Genomic DNA, 23,023 nt, shown 5'->3' on the forward strand with positions numbered 1-23,023 from the left:
TCGTATGCATAGCTGCAGGAGTCCGGGTAAACTTGTCAGGCGAGTTAGAGAGCCATCTGAGGGGTTTGGATTTAAACACTCCTAATTGCCCAGGAACTTTATTAATTGGAGCTGTAAGTTAACTCTTTGACACAGAGAGAGAGAGAGATGGTGGTAGGGGACAGCCCCCAGTAAAGTCAGAGGTGAGAGCACAAAGCAATAAAGTAGGCAGACTCTGGTTTTTGGGGGGAAAATGCTCGAGAATATCCGGGGGGACTCCTGAGGCTCGATCCCGCCTTTGCGTATGCCGAGCCTCCTTCCTCATGACCTTTGTCACGAGTGGAATGCCTCACCGGCTCCCCGCAGAAACAACTCTGGAATGCAAGTTTCCAGTTTCCTAAGCCAGCATCTGAAGTCCCATCTACACGACCAGCCTTGAAGAATTATATGAATGGAACCTAATACTTATTGCATGTTATAGTTTAGAACTTGCTGTATATGAGACCTGATTGAGGTTTCTCAGAACCTGAGGTGACATTGTAGTTGGCTAAGAGCTCATAGCTCTAATTTTAAAAATCACCCTTAGATCATATCATGTATGATTGGCATGACATTTACATCAAGTCAAATTCAGAAAGTTTAAGAATGAATTTATATTCTGCCCAGGAGGCGCTAATGGTAAAGAATCCACCTGCCAATGCAGGAGATGCAAGAAACACAGGTTAGATCCCTAAGTCAAAAAGGAAATGAAGGAAATGATCCCTAAGTCGAGAAGAAAAGAGCCCTAAGTCCCTGGAGAAGGAAATGGCAACCTGCTCCAGTATTCTTGCCTGGAAAATCCATGGACAGAACAGCCTGGTGGGCTGCAGCTTTGCAAAGGGTTGAACACGACTGAGCACCAGCACCAACCAACCAACAGCCAATAACTCATCATATTTCATCTCTTTGTAGAATTTGTTCTGGGTGTTACTAAGCACCAGGGACCTAGTGCAAAGTTTATCACAACCTGAGGCCCACTAATCACAATTTGGTTGGTAGTGGTTTATTCTGGCTCATCTAAAGTGGTGTGCAAAGTCAGAAGACTTGAACTATTACTCCAAACTCCATCATTTAGGTCTTATTCTAACTTACATTCACTAAGAGCTAGTTGCCTCAGCAATAAAGTAGAGTTAATCATAGCACTTGACTTACAGACTTACCAGCATCAAGTGAAGCCAAGTGCTTGAAAGTTCTTTGAGGCGCAGAAATGATAAATGAACATAGCCTGGTGGATCTTGCCTGAACTCAACTTACAGATGCCACAGAAGCAAGAAAGATGTTGAAAGATGACAAAATCTCTCTCTCTCTCTCTCTCTCTCACACACACACACACACACACACACACTGATAGATCCTTGGAGAACAAAACATGTTTACTTTCAACTGAGGGTTTGGGGACAGAGTGGTAGGCTAGGACATTATAAATAGAGTGTAGGGCTTCCCTGGTGGCTCAGTGGTAAAGAATCTGCCTGTCAATGCAGGAGACATGGGTTCGGCCCTGATCTGGGAAGATCCCACGTGCCATGGATCAACTAAGCCCAGGGGCCACAACTGCTGAGCCTGTGCTCCACAACAGCGTCTCTTGTTGTAGAGCACGACAGCTAGGAGAACCACAACTAGCGAATAGCCCGTGCAGCAGTGAAGCCCCAGCACAGCCAAAAATAAACGAACAAAAATTATTTTTATAAAAAAGGATTGGCTAAAGAATAGATTTCTAGATATTGTCACTAAGGGAATGGGTATCTGTGATATCCTATAAGATTGACTGTGACGTGTCTGTCAGAAGTAACAAGCTAAATCTACACAGAGCTACATGGATCAATTTTAAAACATGTTATTGAGTGAAAAATACACATCTGTAGGAAATCTGAACACACAAAAGTCTTGATTGCTTTACAATTTGTAAGAACCATCTTCTCCCCTTTTTCACAATTTTGCCTGGCAAAAAATTAAAACTTCCACCCTTTCAGACATGTTTTGAAGAAGACTTTTGCCCTTGGGCTTCCCTGGTGGCTCAGATGGTAAAGCATCTGCCTGCAATGCAGGAGTCACGGGTTCACTCCCTGGGTCGGGAAGATTCCCTGGAGAAGGAAATGGCAACCCACTCCAGTACTCTTGCCTGGAAAATCCCATGGACGGAGGAGCGTGGTAGGTAGGCTACAGTCTATGGGGTCACAAAGAGTTGGACACAACTGAGCGACTTCACTTTCACTCTCTGCAGGAAAGTACTATTTGTGTAAATTTGTAATGTGCACATACATAAAACAGAACAAAACACTGTACATTTTTCCTGCCACACACATATGTTAGCAATGAATTGAGTTTCTATAGTAATAAGAGGAACATTATGTGGAATTTTATATAGAATTTTATATATTCTATATAAAAGAAAATAATAAAACAGAACATGGGAGGAACTTTAACTAGCAGAAACTAACACAACATTGTAATGCAATTATACTCCAATAATAAAATTTTTTAAATTAAAAAATTTCAAGGTGGAAAAAATTTGAAATATAAAATTATAATGACTTTCTGGTTTTAAAAAAATAGTAGCCTCCCTTTCCTACTCTCTCAAATCACTTTTGAACCTTTTGGGAAGCCAGCCCTACTTTCAAGAAAAAGCCTTCTTACATAAGTAATAAATGTCATTTCTCCAAAGAAGACATACAGATGGCTAACAAACACATGAAAAGATGCTCAGCATCACTCATTATCAGAGAAATGCAAATCAAAACCACAATGAGGTAGTATTTCACACCAGTCAGAATGGCTGCGATCCAAGTCTACAAGCAATAAATGCTGGAGAGGGTGTGGAGAAAAGGGAACCCTCTTACACTGTTGGTGGGAATGCAAACTAGTACAGCCACTATGGAAAACAGTGTGGAGATTCCTTAAAAAACTAGAAATAGAACTGCCTTATGACCCAGCAATCCCACTGCTGGGCATACACACTGAGGAAACCAGAATTGAAAGAGACACGTGTACCCCAATGTTCATCGCAGCACTGTTTATAATAGCCAGGACATGGAAGCAACCTAGATGTCCATCAGCAGATGAATGGATAAGAAAGCTGTGGTACATATACACAATGGAGTATTACTAGCCATTAAAAAGAATACATTTGAATCAGTTCTAATGAGGTGCATGAAACTGGAGCCTATTATACAGAGTGAAGTAAGCCAGAAAGAAAAACACCAATACAGTATACTAACGCATATATATGGAATTTAGAAAGATGGTAATGACAACCCTGTATGCGAGACAGCAAAAGAGACACTGATGTATAGAATAGTCTTTTGGACTCTGTGGGAGGGGAGGGGGGATGATTTGGGAGAATGGCATTAAAACATGTATAATATCATATAAGAAACAAATCGCCAGTCCAGGTTCGATGCAGGATACAGGAAGCTTGGGGCTGGTGCACTGGGATGACCCAGAGGAATGGTATGGGGAGGGAGGTGGGAGGTGGGTTCAGGATGGGAACACGTGTACACCCATGGCGGATGCATGTTGATGTATGGCAAAACCAATACAATATTGTAAAGTAAAAAAATAAATAAAATAAAAATAAATGTCTTTATATCCTTTTGTGCATGTGTGGAATCATTAGTCTTGAACTTTAGACCAAATGTGAGTAGTGGAATTGATCCTGCTGCTATTCAGGAAGCCACGAATTAAAAAGGAAGACAAAAGACACACCGGCACTCACTTCCATTCATCTGATCCTTTTAATGGTGATGCTGGCCCAAGGAGCCAACACGTGGTAAAGGAAAATTGCTAAAAAGAGATATGCGTTGATTACCTTCATCCTTTTAACTGAAATTACCATTAAGGCTGAAGGCCAAAGAGAAATATTTTTATAATTTTAATCTCTATTTCATTTTGAATAAAATAAAAATAGCACTTAAGCAAAATAAGTCTTTTATAAGCCACAGGGAATATATTTCTATGGTAACATGATCCCCAACAGAAATAGCAACAGAGATCTTGACACACTCTCAGGATTCGTTTTCTCTTGATATGATACGGTGGCATATAGATAAGTCCTGCCAAGACCTTAAACAGAATTCTTAAGCTACAATGGAAGGCAACTGTCATAATGAGGTTATATAAAGCGTTACCCTCAAAGTCATTGTGCCAAACAATCAGAAGTTCCTTCTTGGACTGTGCATTTCACATGTTATGAAGGGATACAAAGCATAGCTGCTTTTTCAGGGCACATCAGCAGAAGAGTAATCCTGTCAGGCACACCTTACTTTTTAGTTATTCTCAACTATTTATATCTCCTGGCAGCCAAAAACCAAGTCATGTATCCACAAATAAATATCTTGGATCTTTTTAGACAAAATACTAAAAAGGATTCTTAAAACAACTTACATTTATTTACAAGCAAATATGTAAATTATTGTATATCTTTCCGATGCATTACTGAACAGTATTTCTATGTGTATATTGTGGTTGTTGTTCAGTCACTAAGTTGTGTCTGACTCTTTGCAACCCCACGGACTGTCGCCCATCAGAATCCTCTGTCCATGGGGATTTCCCAGGCAAGAATACTGGAAAGTGTTAGTCGCTTAGTCGTGTCTGACTCTTTGTGACTCCGTGGCTCCTGTGTCCATGGGATTTCCCAGGCAAGAATACTGGAGTCAGTTGCCTTTTCCTTCTCCAGGGGATCTTCCCAACTCAGAGATCGAACCCACGTCTCCTGCATTGACAGGCAGATTCTTTACCACTGAGCCACCAGGGAAGCCCTCTTAAATGTGTATAAATATATATATATATATATATTTTTTTTTTCTTCTTTTCAATGTGGATACTTTGCATTTTGAAAATGCGTCAGTTAAGCATCTCGCTGTCATCATGCTGGGACCACACAACCCTAATAGGGAACTTATTCATCTAGTACTTTGTCTTTTGTGCATTTGACCTGTACTTTCTCCTCCATACCTGGGCTCTTCCTGTATGTTCCCTGAGTTGATTATCCGAGTAGGTTGAGTAGGTGCTTCTATGTATTTTCCTCCCCCCAGAAGTGTCTTATTCCTCTGACTCTAAATCCTCCCCACCTGCTGTACAATATAAAAATCATACCAATACACACAATCCCACTTCAAACAAAAATAACTCTGGGAATTTTCATTGATATTTTTGTTGCTACAGCAGAATAGTTCCTTGAGCTCATTCACCATGCCTGTCAAGGCTGAAAAACAAACAAACAAACACATTGTCTCTTACTGTCTCTTGAAGGTTTCACTAAACATAAAAACAGAATTGGCATTTTTGAGTATTATTCACTTCCATCAACCTTGAAAAGGCACAGAATTTACTCTATTTGGACATTTACTTTAAAACTCTCTCTTACTTTAAAAATAACTTCTAAAACATCTCTGAAAGGGGAAAGGACAGATATTATTAGCTAATTAGTCAGCTAAGGACACTGAAGCACAGAGATGCTAAGCAATTTTCCAATGATCTCATTGCTGAAGATGAGATAACAAAGGGTTCCACCCTGGCCATCTGACTCCCAAGTAGCAGCCTCTTTAAAGTATATATACAGCAGTGTCTCTCTCTTTGTCTCATCTTTAAGTTTTTAATTTCTTTATTCTGTCTTTTTACTTTCATTAATATTTAAATCTCTTTTTAAATTTTAACAGTAATGTATAAGTTTCCATGAAAGAAGAAAGATCCAATGCAAAAGTTATGGAAAGGAATAAAAGATGAAAAATAAAAAATCTTTACTAAAGGGTCAACATGGTGACAGTCATAAGTTTCTTTACAGTTTTCCTTAATTTTGAGGATCTGAAATCAGCAGAAATAAACTAGTTTTTACCTTTAAAAGATTTTTACTCCTGTTTCTCAGAGCTGTATCTTAACAGATGAATTTGTTTGTTTGTTTTTTTTAAAGAGACTTTCATATATGTAAAGTTTCAGGCTGTATCAGACAGTGGATGACTTTAGCAGGATGAAGAATTTGGAAGAGAAGGAAAGAGTGTCTTTGCTCGTCTCTGAGAACATATCCAGCAAGAATTTTCCTACTCAGCCTTTCAGATTCTCTTCTCTGCCTTAGATTTGATGGTTTGGATCACTTCCAGTCCATAGTCAAACCCCAGACATGATCCATCTCACCTTCCCCCATTTTAACCGTGTGTATGGTGATATAACATTATCTGAATCAAAAGTAATCCTAAAAATCATCTAATTGCTTTATTTTGAACTCATCTAAAAAAAAATGACCAGTGCGTTCTCTTGGCAAAACTCTATTAGCCTTTGCCCTGCTTCATTCCGTATTCCAAGGACAAATTTGCCTGTTACTCCAGGTGTTTCTTGACTTCCTACTTTTGCATTCCAGTCCCCTATAATGAAAAGGATATCTTTTTTGGGTGTTAGTTGTAAAAGGTCTTGTAGGTCTTCATAGAACTGTTCAACTTCAGCTTCTTCAGCATTACTAGTTGGGGCATAGACATGGATTACTGTGATATTGAATGGTTTGCCTTGGAAATGAACAGAGAGCATTCTGTCTTTTTTGAGATTGCATCCAAGTACTGCATTTCAGACTCTTTTGTTGATCACGATGGCCACTCCATTTCTTCTAAGGGATTCCTGCCCACAGTAGTAGATATAATGGTCATCTGAGTTAAACTCACCCATTCCAGTCCATTTCAGTTCGCTGATTCCTAGAATGTCAACATTCACTCTTGCCATCTCCTGTTTGACCACTTTCAATTTGCCTTGATTCATGGACCTGACATTCCAGGTTCCTATGCAATATTGCTCTTTACAGCATCAGACCTTGCTTCTATCACCAGTCACCTCCCCAACTGGGTATTGTTTTTGCTTTGGCTCCATCCCTTCATTCTTTCTGGAGTTATTTCTCCACTGATCTCCAGTAGCATATTGGGCACCTACCGACCTGGGGAGATCCTCTTTCAGTCTCCTATCATTTTGCCTTTTCATACTGTTCATGGGGTTCTCAAGGCAAGAATACTGAAGTGGTTTGCCATTCGCTTCTCCAGTGGACCACATTCTGTCAGACCTCTCACCCCCATGACCCACCCATCTTGAGTGGCCCCACATGGCATGGCTTAGTTTCATTGAGTTAGACAAGGCTGTGGTCCGTGTGATTAGATTGACTAGTTTTCTGTGATTATGGTTTGTGTGTCTGCCCTCTGATGCCTCTCGCAACACCTACCATCTTACTTGGATTTCTCTTACCTTGGACATAGGGTATCACTTCACGGCTGCTCCAGCAAAGTGCAGCCGATGCTCCTTACCTTGGACGAGGGGTAATCTCCTCACAGCCGCCCCTCCTGACCTTGAACAACACAAGAGCAGCCCCTCCTGACCTCTTTCAACAGCCAACAGCCGCCTCTCCTGACCTCTTCCAACAACACAAGAGAAGACTCTACATATGGACATCACCAGATGGTCAACACCGAAATCAGATTGATTATATTCTTTGCAGCCAAAGATGGAGACGTTCTATACAGTCAGCAGAAACAAGACTGGGAGCTGACTGTGGCTCAGAGCATGAACTCCTTATTGCCAAATTCAGACTTACATTGAAGAAAGTAAGGAAAACCACTTAAATTGAAGAAAGTAAGGAAACTCAGATATGCAGATGACACCACCCTTATGGCAGAAAGTGAAGAGGAACTAAAAAGCCTCTTGATGAAAGTGAAAGAGGAGAGTGAAAAAGTTGGCTTAAAGCTCAACATTCAGAAAACGAAGATCATGGCATCTGGTCCCATCACTTCATGGGAAATAGATGGAGAAACAGTGGAAACAGTGTTAGACTTTATTTTGGGGGGTTCCAAAATCACTGCAGATGGTGACTGCAGCCATGAAATTAAAAGACGCTTACTCCTTGGAAGGGAAGTTATGACCAACCTAGACAGCATATTGAAAAGCAGAGACATTACTTTGCCAACAAAGGTCTGTCTAGTCAAGGCTATGGTTTTTCCAGTGGTCGTGTGAGAGTTGGACTGTAAAGAAAGCTGAGCACTGAAGAATTGATGCTTTTGAACTGTGGTGTTGGAGAAGACTCTTGAGAGTCCCTTGGACTGCAAGGAGATCCAACCAGTCCATTCTGAAGGAGATCAGCCCTGGGATTTCTTTGGAAGGAATGATGCTAAAGCTGAAAGTCCAGTACTTTGGCCACCTCATGCGAAGAGTTGACTCATTGGAAAAGACTGTGATGCTGGGAGGGATTGGGGGCAGGAGGAGAAGGGGACGACAGAGGATGAGATGGCTGGATGGCATCGCCGAATCGATGAACATGAGTCTGAGTGAACTCCAGGAGTTGGTGATGGACAGGGAGGCCTGGCGTGCTGCAATTCATGGGGTCGCAAAGAGTCGGACATGACTGAGAGACTGAACTGAACTGAAAAAAAATATTGAGTTCTAAATATTTCATCTCTTCAAGTGAGTTGTATATGCTAAGTTAATTAGAAGCGGAAAGCATTTCTTTGATTAACTTAAAAGGAACAACAACAAAATCCAACTAGGATACTTTGTGTCAGAACATCTGAACCAGTGGCTGCCAGTCCTGGCTGTTTATTATTATTTCTTGGGAAAGTATTTATTTATTTATTTATTTTCTAGGGTGGCGGTCTGGATATCTGCACTTTTTAAAAGCTTTTCAGGTCATTCTAATGTACTGTTAGGGTTAACTAATCTAGACATTTCATATAACAGTACTTTAGAGCCCAAGTTAGCTGGGGAATGGTCACAATATTTTTTTACTATATAATTATAAAACCCTCACATTTTTAAAGGGTCAGCATGGATATATAGTCAAGCTAAAATCAGTTTTTAGGACTTTAGTTATTATAGCCAAAATAGTTTCATCTGCTACCTCCTGGATTTGTTATTTTGTCGATAAAATCTCAAAGGAATTAGTCAAGGCTGAACAAACTCTGAAGGAAGTTTATCTCCTTTACAGTTGGAAAAAGTGGTTCCAACCACTAGAGGTCAGACAGTTAAATCTGCAATATGATACAGAAACACTAAAGTTACCTAGTTTAGAATTCCACATCCTGATTTCAAAAATACTTTCTAAATTTTCTTCCATCATTAAAACCCATGTCCTTTCAAAAGTTCAAAGCCATTTCCTGCCAGGGTGGATAGGTGTTTTACACGTTATTTAGTCCAAGCTTCAAAATTCTAAAGAGAACTATAATCCAGGAGTATGGAAATTTAAAGCACGATCAGCATGATGATTTTCTGATGACTTTCAAAAAATAAAATAGGAAATGAAGCTATTAGGTATATAGTTCTTCCACATACATTATCTGATTTCACCAGTGTTTTGAGGACTCTGTAGGCATTTCTAGATCTACCAGAAGTCCCAGAATCTAATGCTATTCTCCCATTGCCACAAGTATTTTTATCCTCTTGTCATTGAGGGGTGTTGTCTATGAGCCCTCTTCTGACATTTGGACTGACTTGTGACACCTTCAGTCATTATTACTGTGACTGAACATCGTCACGTGTGCTCAGAGTCAGCTCATTAAAAAACATGCATGTTAGTTGGATCATGGAGCTATCATGTACAAAGTCTAACTACTCTGAGGCTGCCACAAACTGGAGAGGCCATGGGGAGATGCTCCAGCTGACAGTGCCAGCTGAGCTCAGCCTTCCAGCCCACCTTGCCAACGTGCTTGACCTCCAAGTGAAGACACCATCTTGGCAACAGAGCCTCCTTCAGTACAAGGTGTTTCAGGTGGCGGCTGGCGCCCACTGACCAGCCATTCTGGCCTCCCCAGCTGAAGCTGCCGACAGCACAGTAGGATGGATCTTCATTGTGTACTGTGAGAATTCCCAGACCCAGAGAAATCCACTGCTATTTTATGCCTCTAAGCTCAGGATGGTGTGTTAGGCAGAGCTAGATAACTGGAACTCCCAGAGAAATTAACTGAGCTCCCACCCTTCAACTGGGGTTTTGCCAAAACAGAAATGTCCAAAATGTGGTCAATTTGGGCAAATGATTTGTTCTTTCATTATACCCATTAACCTTTGGATATAAACCTTTTAAGATTAAGGGGAGAAAAGGTGTTAAAAAAAAGCTGGCGAAAAAGTCACTGCTGCATGGTAAAAATATGTGCTGATGGGTGCTTAAATACAATTGAAAACATAATCTGTCTTAAAATTGAAATTCCCCAAATACTGTACGGATGTGAGAGTTGGACTATTAAGAAAGCCGAGAGCCAAAGAATTGATGCTTTTGAACTGTGGTGTTGGAGAAGACTTTTGTAAGTCCCTTGGACTGCAAGGAGATCCAACCAGTCCATCCTAAAGGAAATTAGTCCTGAATATTCATTGGAAGGACTGACGTTGAAGCTGAAACTCCAATACTTTGGCCACCTGATGCAAAGAACTAACTCATCTGAAAAGACTCTGATGCTGGGAAAGATTGAAGGCAGGAGGAGAAGGGGGTGACAAAGGATGAGATGATTAGATGGTGTCACCAACTCAATGGACATGAGTTTAAGTAAACTCTGTGAGTTGGTGATGGCCAGGGAGGCTTGGCATACTGCCGTCCATGGGGTTGCAAGGAGTCGGACATGACTGAGCGACAGAACTGAACTGACTGAAATACTCTCAGACTGAAGAAATATTAATTTACAGCCTCTATTTTTTTTACTGCTTGGCTATTAAAGTTTCTTACTGTACCAGCACTATCAACTCCCACCCGAAGTAAGGTTTCTCTCCCACATTTTACTTTGTGTGTGAATTCCAAACACTGATGATATACATCAATATATTCATTATAATAAATAGCTACTATTGTTATTTTTAAGATCCCCTGGGGAAGGAATGTCAACCCACTCCTGTATTTTTGCCTGGAGAATCCCATAGACAGAGGAGCCTGGTGGGCTACAGTCCATGGGGCCACAAAGAGTCGGACACGACTGAGCACTGAGTACACACACACTGATATTCAGGACTTTGCCTGGAAAATTCCATGGACTAGGAGCCTGGCGGCTACAGTCCATGAGGTCACAAAGAGTAGGACACAACTGAGCAACTGAGAGTGCGCACGTGCACACACACACACACACACACACACGCATATTTAAGACTTTGCCTGAAAAAGTCCATGGACGAGGAGCCTGGTGGGCTATAGTCCATGGGGTCTGGACGTTACTGAGCACTCACACTTACACTGAAAATGACTTGCTGCAGGTAAAAAATGTGCAACTACGAGTGTGTCTATGAAAACGAAAAGCAGACTTACTCAAAAATTCTTTTCTCATTTAAGGTAAAAGCTGCCATCAACTACTATAAGCCTTATTTTTTTTTTATCTGAATGAGAACCATAGAATTAGTCTCTATACCCACTTGAATGACTTTTCTCTCCAGAACTCTTTCTAATAAGGTCATTTTTTTTGCTGTTCGTTATATCCTGGGAGACTATTATGTCCAAACCCTCGTGTAGGTTGTACATGTAGATATAATCTTAGGTCCTAAGACTTGTCTAATTCCATTTTTTCCACAAGTACAGGTATCTCCGGGAACACGAATAAAAAAGGCATTTGTTTAAACAAGGAGAATAAGAGGTCTTTTCCATTTCTGTTCCCCCACAGTGCTAACACAGTACCCCAGGATTAGTTTGCACATAAGAAAATTGTAGCAAGTAAAAACCTTCTGCAATGCATGCATTTAGAGAAGTGACATTTTTGAGGACATCTGAACAAGGAAATTGGGAAATCTCATTATATAGGCGGAGAGAAAGAAGAATCTCCAATAGTAAAAATGCTCAATCTCTGCAATTGGAAAGTTATCATATAAGATCGATATCTGGAGAAGTGGAGAAAATCCATTTATTTTAAAGCAGCCTCAATCTTTGAGGCTAGCAGACAGATTACAGTTGAAAAATGAGAAGTAGGGACTTCCCTTATGGTCCAATGGTTAAGAATTCTGCTTGTCACGCAGGGGCCTCCGGTCCAATTCCTGTTGCATAACTAAGATTCTATATGCCTCAGAGCAACTGAGCCCATGCATCATGATTGGCAAGTCCGGGTGCCACCACTAGAGAGTCCAAGTGCCACAGTGAAAGATCCTGCATGGCCCAACGACGATCCCACTTGCTGCAACTAAGACGTGACACAGCCAAACAATAAATAAATACTTTTAAAAAGAAAGAAAGAGAGAAAGGGATGTGAGAAGTAACTCAACTTTGGTTGTTTTCCTGGAAGAAGTACAAGAAACTTCTCAGGTATGGAGAGAGGGAGAGAATATAGGCAGTGTATTACAAACACTGGACACAGAAGTTGAGGATTTGAGGACAATGTCAACATGGACAAATAAATGGAGGAGATATCAGCAGACAGAGGGCTAAATATGAGGCCTGAGAATATTTCTGTTTCAGAGGGACAAAAGGAGGTGATAAATAGATTATCATGAATGATGGTGTTAGTGTAGCTCAGAGCATTCTTTTAGGAGAACACATATGCCAGACAGGACATTGAAATTCTAGCACTTTAAGTGATGGATGTCTACAGAGTTCTTTCAACAGCAGCAGTTATCCATCCCTTTATCTTACAATCTGGTCTGAAAGGATATTAGAAGTTATCTGTAAGTGGGAGACAGATGGTGACTAGAGTCTTAACTGTCTCTGAAATGAGGACTTAGTTCAAATCTCAGTGAGAGAAAAGATCAAAGGCACCTGTCAACAGCATCAAGCAGGCAAGAAACATGAGGAGGAACCAATAGTTGAAAATAAACTGCGGAATTGATCATTTCCAATCAGTTACCTGACATAGAAAAGTCCATCACAATTTCTTATCCTTGTCACTAATCTATGTCAATGTAGCACAACAACAAAAACTCAGATTAAAAAACAATGAAGTGATTCATTCTTCAGACATATACATACAAACACAAGACCAGATTTTTCACTTTTTATCTGGATTTGACATCATTTATTGCAGTCAATCTAAATCAGCTTGAAAATATTGTATGTAAGAGATCATTGCTAATCTTTAGTTGCCTGGCATTCTGAAATGCACATAAAATGTTTAAGATTTTTTTATGTCACATTCATATTAATTATTATTTTAATCAAAATGTATATCTGTGCTTTTGGAAACATATACCGCACTTTCTCCACTAGATGTCTCCAGAGAAATACAAGTAAATACTGGTAATAAGAAGTGTTCCTAATACACTCCCATTTTAAAATTTTCAAAAGTTTGGACCTTAAATAAGGACAAATAGTGAAACACTGGTTACTTAGTATAGGAGTGAAATCTGTCACTGACAGATTTTTAAAGAAAATGAAGGTCTAAGTGCATTTTTTAAAAAAGATAGCACACTGTCTGCATTTACCACAGAAAGCCAACTGATTTCTAAATGAATTAACATTAAAAGAGATGTCATTTAATGCTTTCTTTGGGATCCAGTTAAGTCATATCTTTCTTGGAATATGATTTCATTATCTTAAATATGTTTGGCCAGGGCATGCCTAAAGATCTATGAGCAAAGATCTATAGAGGAAGAAATCCACTGGAAGAAACACACTGGGTGGATGGCTGGAGAGGTGACACTTCTTATAAGATTTACAAGGTGTTAGCCACAAATATCTGAGCCTATAATACTGCCCTTCCAAAGTTATGACCAACCTAGATAGCATATTGAAAAGCAGAGACATTACTTTCCATCTAGTCAAGGCTATGGTTTTTCCAGTAGTCATGTATGGATGTGAGAGTTGGACTGTGAAGAAGGCTGAGTGCCAAAGAATTGATGCTTTTGAACTGTGGTTGTTGGAGAAGACTCTTGAGAGTCCCTTGGACTGCAAGGAGATCCAACCAGTCCATTCTGATTGAGATCAGCCCTGGGATTTCTTTGGAAGGAATGATGCTAAAGCTGAAAGTCCAGTACTTTGGCCACCTCATGCGAAGACTTGACTCATTGGAAAAGACTGTGATGCTGGGAGGGATTGGGGGCAGGAGGAGAAGGGGACGACAGAGGATGAGATGGCTGGATGGCATCAATGACTCAACGGACGTGAGTCTGGGTGAACTCCGGGAGCTGGTGATGGACAGGGGGGCCTGGCGTGCTGCAATTCATGGGGTCGCAAAGAGTCGGACACTACTGAGCGACTGACTGAACTGAACTGACCTCTTTTAAGTTGGCCATTAATGTTTAATTTTATTTTGGCCGTGTGAATGTTTAATGAGGAAAAAACTGCAAAATTTAATTTTAGGCTTAATTTGAATTCCTTCTACTGTTGGCTGAGTTCAGCATAATCTAATCACTTTAAGAAAATGTTTTCTCTCATTTGAGGGAAGTAACATCTCTGGGGTCTTTGCCAGAACTTCAGTTTACAAAGCTTCCAGGTACAGAACTTCCAGGTACCAAGGAAGGCTGCACCCTTCACTGGTGAATGTGCTTGGACACTGAGAATTGGGTCCCCAAGAAAGTGTAGCTTCCTTTTAAGCTAAGGTGCTTCAAAGCCTTAAGGTGTTTTACAAGTAAGTTCTATTACTGGTGTTTTACAAATGAGCAAAAGGAAAGAAAAGTAATACTCAAGAAGCATCAAGATTCCACAAAAAAAAAAAAAAAATGGGATTTTAAATTATTGGATAATTCAATTCAATTATTGGATCACTCCAGATCATGCAATACCAAGGGCATTCTGTTTTTAAGAAACCTGCTCTTGGCTTGAGTATCTAGGTTTGTTGAATCCATAGGCCATGTCCAATCCTAGAGCATGCAGAATAAGTTTAATGTTGGTTACATGCTGGTCGGAGAAGGCACTGGCGACCCACTCCACTACTCTTGCCTGGAAAATCCCATGGACGGAGGAGCCTGGTAGGCTGCAGTTCATGGGGTCGCAAAGAGTCAGACACGACTGAGCAACTTCACTTTCACTTTTCACTTTCATGCATTGGAGAAGGAGATGGCAACCCATTCTAGTGTTCTTGCCTGGAGAATTCCAGGGACGGGGGAGCCTGGTGGGCTGCCATCTATGTGGTTACACAGAGTTGGACACCACTGAAGCGACTTAGCAGCAGCAGCAGCAGCAACACATGCTGGTGATAGGTCTTCCCTAGTGTCTCAGACAGTAAAGAATCGGCCTGCAGTGCGAGACCCAGGTTCCATCCCTGGGTTGGGAAAATTCCCTGGAGAAGGGAATAGCAGTCTACTCCATTACTCTCGCCAGGAGAATTCCATAGACAGAGAAGTCTGGTGGGCCACAGTCCATGGGGTGGCCAAGAGTAGAACACAACTGAGCGACTAACCCTTTTCACATGCTGGTGATAATAAGCACAATACTTTAATCACATCACAGTCTCTAGAGGTTACAAGGCCTCTACAATGACCCACCTGATAATTTGCAAACTGCCAGTAAGTTAGCATCCTGATAGTTAGAAACAAACATCTCTTTCAGACACATTATTTTTCTTTGGTTGTAAATCATTTCTTTTTCAGTAATGACTTACATTTCCAGGTCAAACTCTGCAACCCTGAAAGTCAGACAATTGCCAAGGTTTCAATCTTCCTCCAGACTGCTAATAAAATTATGTAGCTAACACAGGGGCAGGATCTTTTCATGAAACCGAAGAATAAGGGTCCTGTGTGGAGAGAAAGCAAGAGATTAACCCTTAGTGACTTCTCTGAAAGGAGAGAATTGTGTTGCTCTCAAGATTTTAAAATCTTTTCTCTACAGCTTGGGCAGTGTTTTCTTCCCATTCTCTGAAACTATTTCCTTCCCTCACCCTACACCAAGTTGTTGATGGACCACAGTTTCATTATTAGCTTCCTTAAAGCCAGGATGCTGGCTAAAGTAGTTGCTTGGACTTCCTCCCACTATATAATGTCTTATAATATCACACTTCTGGGCTAAGCTCAGCATTTTAAATTGCAGTGCTTTTTTTCTTTTTACCCTAAATGCTCCTTCTCTTGGAATGTTCTCCAACCTCTAAATTTACATGTAATTTAGATGTACAATCTGGTCCTCATTTTCAAGATCCTCTTTGATGGCATTACTCATCCTGAATGTAAATATTTGTTGAGGGCTAGCATGTGTTGACGTCCATGGGACTTTTACAGGTTCCAAATATAATGCTCAGGATGGCTACATTTAAGCTCAATTATTCAAAACTCTGGAAAGAAAGATTTAAGAACCCTCTTTTTAAAATGTGAACATATATCATGCTTCTTACAAAAAGTAAATCTCTAACTCCTTTCAGAAGAGGACAGTTGCCTTTTGAAATACTAACGCCTTTCCATTTTCACGACTTTTTTCATGCAATTATTTGTCCATTTGCTCCACTGAAGGAATCAGGATGAATGGAAGCCATTGATTCCCACGGATAAAACTGTGGTCACAGGAACAAATACTTCAAAATTGTTCTTGAAAATAATCAATATATTTTCCATTTATAGGCACTGATAAAAAAGTAGGTAACAACAGAATATTATTAATTTTGCTTTCACACCTATCTTCCTAAGTCTATGTGTTGTCATTCTGGACCAGATTTAAAGAACTCTTTTACTCTTGATACATATTAACCAAGTTTATATCTTCCACTGAATACCTCAGTCTTTCTTCTCCAGTCCAACCCCACTGGATATGAGTAGATTTCAGCTTCATCACAAAAGTGCTTATTAACAGTTACAGCTATCTAAAACAAAAAGGGTTGCATTAATCTCAGAGAGCATCTCAGTAAAGAGTGATGACTATTAATATTTACAGTGATGATGTTGGAGAGGTTTCTGTATCTTGAGTTTGATCTGTTTCTCTATAATTCCAAAATTCCACCATTATATCTTAAGATGTTCAATCTACATCATAATGCCTCACCAGTCTAGAATCGAAGACTTTTATATACCTATGTTATTAATAATCTAATAACTAATATATTTATATTAGAACTTGTTTTCATAAAAGCTTTTCTATCCTATTTAATAAACAATTACTGATCACCTACTATTTGTACAACATAAGGATAATAGAAACCTACTGTATAAAGCAAACCAGTGACATTAAAATTAAAATAATTCCATTCAGAGGAACATAAGTGATAGATTAATTCTTCCCACGAGGGGCCAGGGAAAGCATATACTTTACTTCTTACCATCTTCTCTCCAGTTCTCCTTCTGAATTGCTCTTGCATTTTCTCTACCTTAATATCAAGGTTTTCAAATTGAAAAGAAGCCTCTAAACATATTTTAGAATTTATTATTTTATTGTATGCTTTCTCAATAAACTAGCAGCACATTGCAGAATTATTTCAGTGCCCCAAGACAAAATCCTATAGCAAGCTTACCATAACTCTCCTGGTTCTTGGAATCCTCTTTGGCCCATTCCAGTCCCCCTTAAAAGCCCATCCAATCGGGCAACACAGATTCAGTTTCAGATTTCTCTCCATTGCCAGTGGGGAATCAACTCTGATGGACCATTATAGCTGGACTACTTTGCAACAAGAATGTATTTGAATTACACTGTTACTTTAGGATAATGTGTGACTTATTTATCTAGGGAGACTGCAGTTATTGCAGGTAATTGTTGACTTCTGATGTTCAAATTTCTTTCATCCAAAGCGTTCTGAACATTTGCCGTATCATATATGGGGTGGTGAGAGTGGATATTCTCTTGGCTAGGAAACGCACTGCGTAACATTGAGACTTTAGTTACTCTTTATAAAACAGAAGAAGCAGAATTCCGGCAATGCCCCTGTTTCTTAACACATATTGCATTATTCCCTTTCAGTTAGATTGGTAATAGTGGTTTCCAAAAGGGCATGCTTTTGCCCCGTGGTTACCAAGAGATGTGCTGTCCAGAGATGGTCAACATCATGCCCTGCATGTAAGGAAAGAAACACCAAAGCACGCATGCTTTTCCTTTGCTGCTTCATTTCAAAAGTTAGGGAAACTTGCCAGAACTGGATGTGTGTTAACTCCATCTATGCCTTGACATCTGAAAGGAGAAGTGAAATGGGAGGTATCCCCCCAGTTTAGTGAAAATATGATCCCTCCTACATGTTTCATCATCCAGTTAAAATTCTAATCTCATACTCTGTGAAAGTTTGTATCTAGACAACATTTGTTTTTAATCAGCAGTCGTTATTGCCTTGTGATTATCAGACTTACATCGACCTTTGCTTACTGGTGAAAAATAATAACCTTCCAGTTCGGCTCTGAACTGAATATGACAAAATGTGATAAGATCCAATCATGCTCTCATTGAGCACGGGGACAGGGACTCTGAAAGGTGTGGATTACAGAATGATCCTTAACGTCTAAACGAAATCATTTCCCATGAAAATCCTCTAAATTACAAATGAATAAGATGGAAATTTGAAACGAGTCAGGAAGCAAAATAAAGAAAAGATAAATCATACAAAAATAAACATCTTTTGGAGAGCGAGAAGAAAAAAGAGGCTCAGTAAATACAACTGACAAAAGCGGATTTTAGCTGGCAACTTGAAGCTGCTGATGGCTTTTGGAGAGAGTTCAGATTCCCAGGTTGATGCAGAGCTCCCTCCCAGAACTCTGACATGTATATAAGCTCTGAGCTCTCCAAAGCCCACTGCCAGTTCTCTTCGTGAACTAACTGCAACGGAGAGACTAAAGATGATTCCTTTCTTACCAGTATGTTCTCTGTTCCTGCTGCTGGTTGTTAACCCTGCAAATGCCAATGGTCATTATGACAAGATCTTGGCTCACAGCCGTATCAGGGGCCGGGATCAGGGGTAAGTCAGTGGTTTGATTTTATAAACCTTTCCCCACCCCCACCCCCTTAGCTTGTTGTATGTATATTTCTACATAAAGTTTCTTGTTTATACCTCAGGGGTTTTTTCCTACTTATTTGTAATAAGAAAAAGGAACAAATGAGTAATCTGTGGTTTATGTACATGTCTTAAACTTTAAGAATTACTGTCCAAATAATTTGTGTATAATTGCTTTTTATGAAACATTGCAAGATTTTAGTCTAAATAACAACATTTAACAGGGCATTTCTTTACAATTCAGTTTATTTGTGTTTTATTTCCTTCTAAATTTTTGGAATGAGGTTTTCAAAATTAAAGAATCTGTAGCTAGAGGCTCTCATTACATAAACAGCTTTGAAATATCTCACATTACGTTAGGGAAAATTTCATTTATGTATGTGTATGTATGTATGTATGTATGTGTAATTTTCATTATGAAAATTACACAATAGATAATGTAACAAGTTTTCTGAAGTTTTTTGAAGCATTTAAGAATGCTTTTAAATTTTGCATTCTGTAAAATTTGCAATAACTTGATTTCACAGAAAAAACTACACCTGAGTTTCTTAAAGTTATCAGACAATTTAGTAACTTAACCAAGCATTTAGTATTAATTTTTGAAATGGATGTTGGTACTGCTGCCTGTGTCTCAGAGGAATTTTTCATCATGCTTCCAAGTTCCCTTGCCTTACAGAGCAAATAAGACTCGCATCTCTTTAAGGGAGAAAAACACTTAAAATTCTGGCAGAGAATGTTTTAATCTAATTACTTCCAGGCAAAGAAATAAATTTTCCTTTGGGCAGCCATATTATTTAAGTTAATCTTAGCATTCACTTACTTCTGTGATTGCTTACCTAGAAAATTACAGAGCACAGTATCTTGGGACTCAGTAAAACTTGTCTATTTTGCTGTCTGATCTGTCATTGTTCCAGGGCCCCGAAGCCACTCCCAAGCCCTACGTGAGTACATGTTTGGTTTAAAAGGGTCAGGGCATTACCTACTATTAAAAGTAATAAGAAACATATTGTTAAAATCTATTAGATTAACTTCTGAAATACTGGCATTGTATTCCCAGAAGTGTACAATTTCCTCTCTGTCTGTCACAGTTAGTTTTTCTAATGACTCAGTAGGATTGGATCAAGAATGAGATCTGCCCATGATGAGAGTCACGTCTTTGAAAATCTAAACCACATAGTAATTTTTTCATTTTCTTTCTTTGTTTTTAACCACCTGACCTACAGATATGAAAAACTATTTGTTAATGTTATGACATTTAACACTCTTCCTTACTTCTATCTTCCAGTCCAAATGTCTGCGCCCTTCAACAGATTTTGGGCACCAAAAAGAAATACTTAAGTACCTGCAGGAACTGGTATCAAGGTGCCATCTGTGGGAAAAAAACGTAAGTCTCATCTTTTCTTTAATGTGCCAATTCCAAAGACAATACTGCAATGCCCATGGCTTTCTTTGGACAGAAACACACACTGTTCTTTTGAAAATTCTCTCCAAAATTGGGAGCTTAAAAAAAATGGATCACTGTGAATAAAGAAATTTCCCCTGCATTTCTCCCTGTACTCATAAAACTAACTTTTTCCCTGACTCTACAGCACTAGCCATGTGACCTGCTATAGAATCACTGTAATAGTTGGGCTATGTCATTTCTACTCCTGGTTGGGCCTCTTTTATCTTGGGGCTTCCTGGTGGCTCAGTTGGCAAAGAATCTGCTTGTGATACAGGAGACCTGGGTTCAATCCCTGGGTCAGGAAGATCCCCTGGAAAAGGAAATGGCCACTGGCCATGTGACTTGGTATAGAATCACAGAAAGTTTGAATGGAATCACTGAGAGTTTCACTATGTCATTTCTCCTCCTGGTTTGGTTTTTTTTTTGTCTTGGGGAAGTCAATTAACCTCATTGTCTCAGTTTTCTCATTTTATTAAAAAGTGGGCCAGAGGAACAGATTGATCTGAAAAATCAGGATTTTAAGGTAAGATTGTTTGCCTCCAGTCATTTAGAAATTATCTAAAATACTCCACTTTACCCTAGAGTTTTCATCAAAGATTAAAGTTGGAAAAGATTCAGGTTTCATCTTTTCATTTAATCCGTCACTCCATCCCAAACTGTCAGATTCTTGGAGTCTCCAAAGGTGATAATTGAAGCCCACCACTAGACTATTTCAATAACCAAAAAAGATGATTACTCCCCAATTTAGTTATCTGTTTCACTTATTAACTTAAAATTGGAAAACATTTTTTATTACTTGATAGCTTATTGGTTTAATCAATTAATACATATTGGCAAATTCTTCATTTTAATATGGAGGAGCTGAGTTCTAGATAGAACAAGTTACTAGATTAAAAAGGTCAGAGATGTCATCCTTGCTCAAGAAAACAGTGGAAATGGCTCCTGCCTGCTTCCTATTAATTTGGACCCCACCCTCAGTGAAGGATACCCTGAGAACCACAATATTATGGGAGACACATCATCGTTAAATTTCAGATACCCTAAATAGGTGAAAGGGTTAGGGTATTGCTAAAAATATATTCCTAACAATAATATTGGTTACAAATACTAAATCACATAATCTTTTGGAGTCTTCATTGCTTTACCTATGAAATGTGAATTTAATTCATATTCTGAAGGTAAAGAAAGTGAAGTCACTCAGTCGTGTCCTACTCTTTGCGACCCTATGGACTGTAGCCTACCAGGGTCCTCCATCCATGGGATTTTCCAGGCAAGAATACTGGAGTGGGTTGCCATTTCCTTCTCCAGGAGATCTTCCTGACCCAGGGATTGAACCCTGGTCTCCCGCATTGTAGGCAGACGCTTTACCGTCTGAGCCACCAGGGAAGCTCTGAAGGTAAAATGAATGAACAAATGTGAAATTACTAAATAACTTTAATTCATAATATTAGTCATCCTTAAATTTAAATTATTTTAAGCAAATTGGATATACACTGGTTGGAAAAGGAGGTATGAACAGATACTATTTAAAATGCATAAGGCTATCTTTATTTCTACTAAGAATCATGTATTCAAAACATACAGCCTTAGCTGGACTCTCCATAGTAACCAAGTTTAGGACCTCACAGGACACTGCTGCCTGTTCCCACACATTGGCTTAATATAATTGTAACTAATGTTACTTCTTGACCGGAACATTATTCCTATTAGCTTGCAGACATCTGCTAGACTTATGAGTCATTGACACAATTACAGTGTAAGTCAGTGGTTACAAGGATCCTGGCCATGATTTAGGTCAGGCCCCAGTTGGGAATGCCAAAGCTCTGGATTCTTCTCCCTTTGTTCGTTATATTCCTGATTACCAGGAGGCTTATTTGGAATGCACACTAACTACATAAGAAAGGACCTGCTTTCTGAAACATTTAAGGGAAATCTTTATTACACCCTTCCTGGAAGTTAAGGAAGTCTGATATAATCTTACTTTAATCATCTAAATATATTAGAGATGCCAAGGCTTGTACAAGGCATATGCCAAGAATCCTTCTTGCTTTCCATTAAAAAAAATTTCCTGCTTTGAAGTCTGGTTTTTTACCAGAAATATAACGTGTCTTCTTTGATTAATTACATTAGCTTATTTCTGTTAACTTCATTTTCACAAACACATTGACATCTGTGCTCTGGAATAAATGTAAATGCTGGTAGCTAGTTTTAAATAACCAAAGAAATCAATAATATTGACAGGAAGAATGCCTGATTTGCCATCTGCTTGCAGCTGCTAAAAATTCCAAAGTCGTCTTTAGGAACTTATGTATCAGTTGACAGAAATGTATTAAATGATTTGCTCAAGGTCACACATCTACTAGGTAGTGGAACTGGGAACCAAATTTCATTCTTCTGGCTCCACGATCCTGGAATTTTCCACCATGCCATGAGGCTAATGAGAAACGAAACTCATATAACTACCTTAATGTCATAAAAGGTCAAAGATATGGTTTTTCCAGTAATCATGTGGGGATGTGAGAGTTGGACCATCCAGAAAGCTGAGTGCAGAAGAACTGATGCTTTTGAATTGTGGTGCTGGAGAAAACTCTTTAAAGTTCCTTGGACAGCAAGGAGATCAAACCAGTCCATCCTAAAGGAAATCAACCCTGAATATTCATTGGAAGGATTGATGCTGAAGCTCCAATACTTTGGCCACCTGATGTGAAGAGCCAATTCATTAGAAAAAACCCTGATACTGGGAAAGATTGAAGGCAGGAAGAGAAGTGGGCAACAGAGGATGAGATGGTTGGATGGCATCACCTACTCAATGGACTTGAGTTTG

General features: G+C 39.4%; 1 protein-coding gene across 7 annotated transcripts in view; it reads left to right on the plus strand.

The window, feature by feature from the left end:
- Positions 1 to 18,490: 18,490 nt before the first annotated feature.
- The window catches only part of POSTN (periostin), a 35,055-nt gene continuing 30,522 nt past the window's right edge, over positions 18,491 to 23,023 (plus strand). For 6 of the 7 annotated variants that reach the window (XM_005213544.3, XM_005213546.4, XM_005213547.4 and 3 more), the window contains exons 1-2: positions 18,559 to 18,719; positions 20,041 to 20,139. In XM_005213544.3, coding sequence (XP_005213601.1) covers positions 18,601 to 18,719; positions 20,041 to 20,139 — 218 coding nt within the window. In that variant the 5' untranslated portion in view covers positions 18,559 to 18,600. 7 annotated transcript variants of the gene reach the window in all.

The sequence above is a fragment of the Bos taurus genome, chromosome 12, assembly GCF_002263795.3.
Source record: "Bos taurus isolate L1 Dominette 01449 registration number 42190680 breed Hereford chromosome 12, ARS-UCD2.0, whole genome shotgun sequence".
Taxonomy (NCBI): Eukaryota; Metazoa; Chordata; class Mammalia; order Artiodactyla; family Bovidae; genus Bos; species Bos taurus.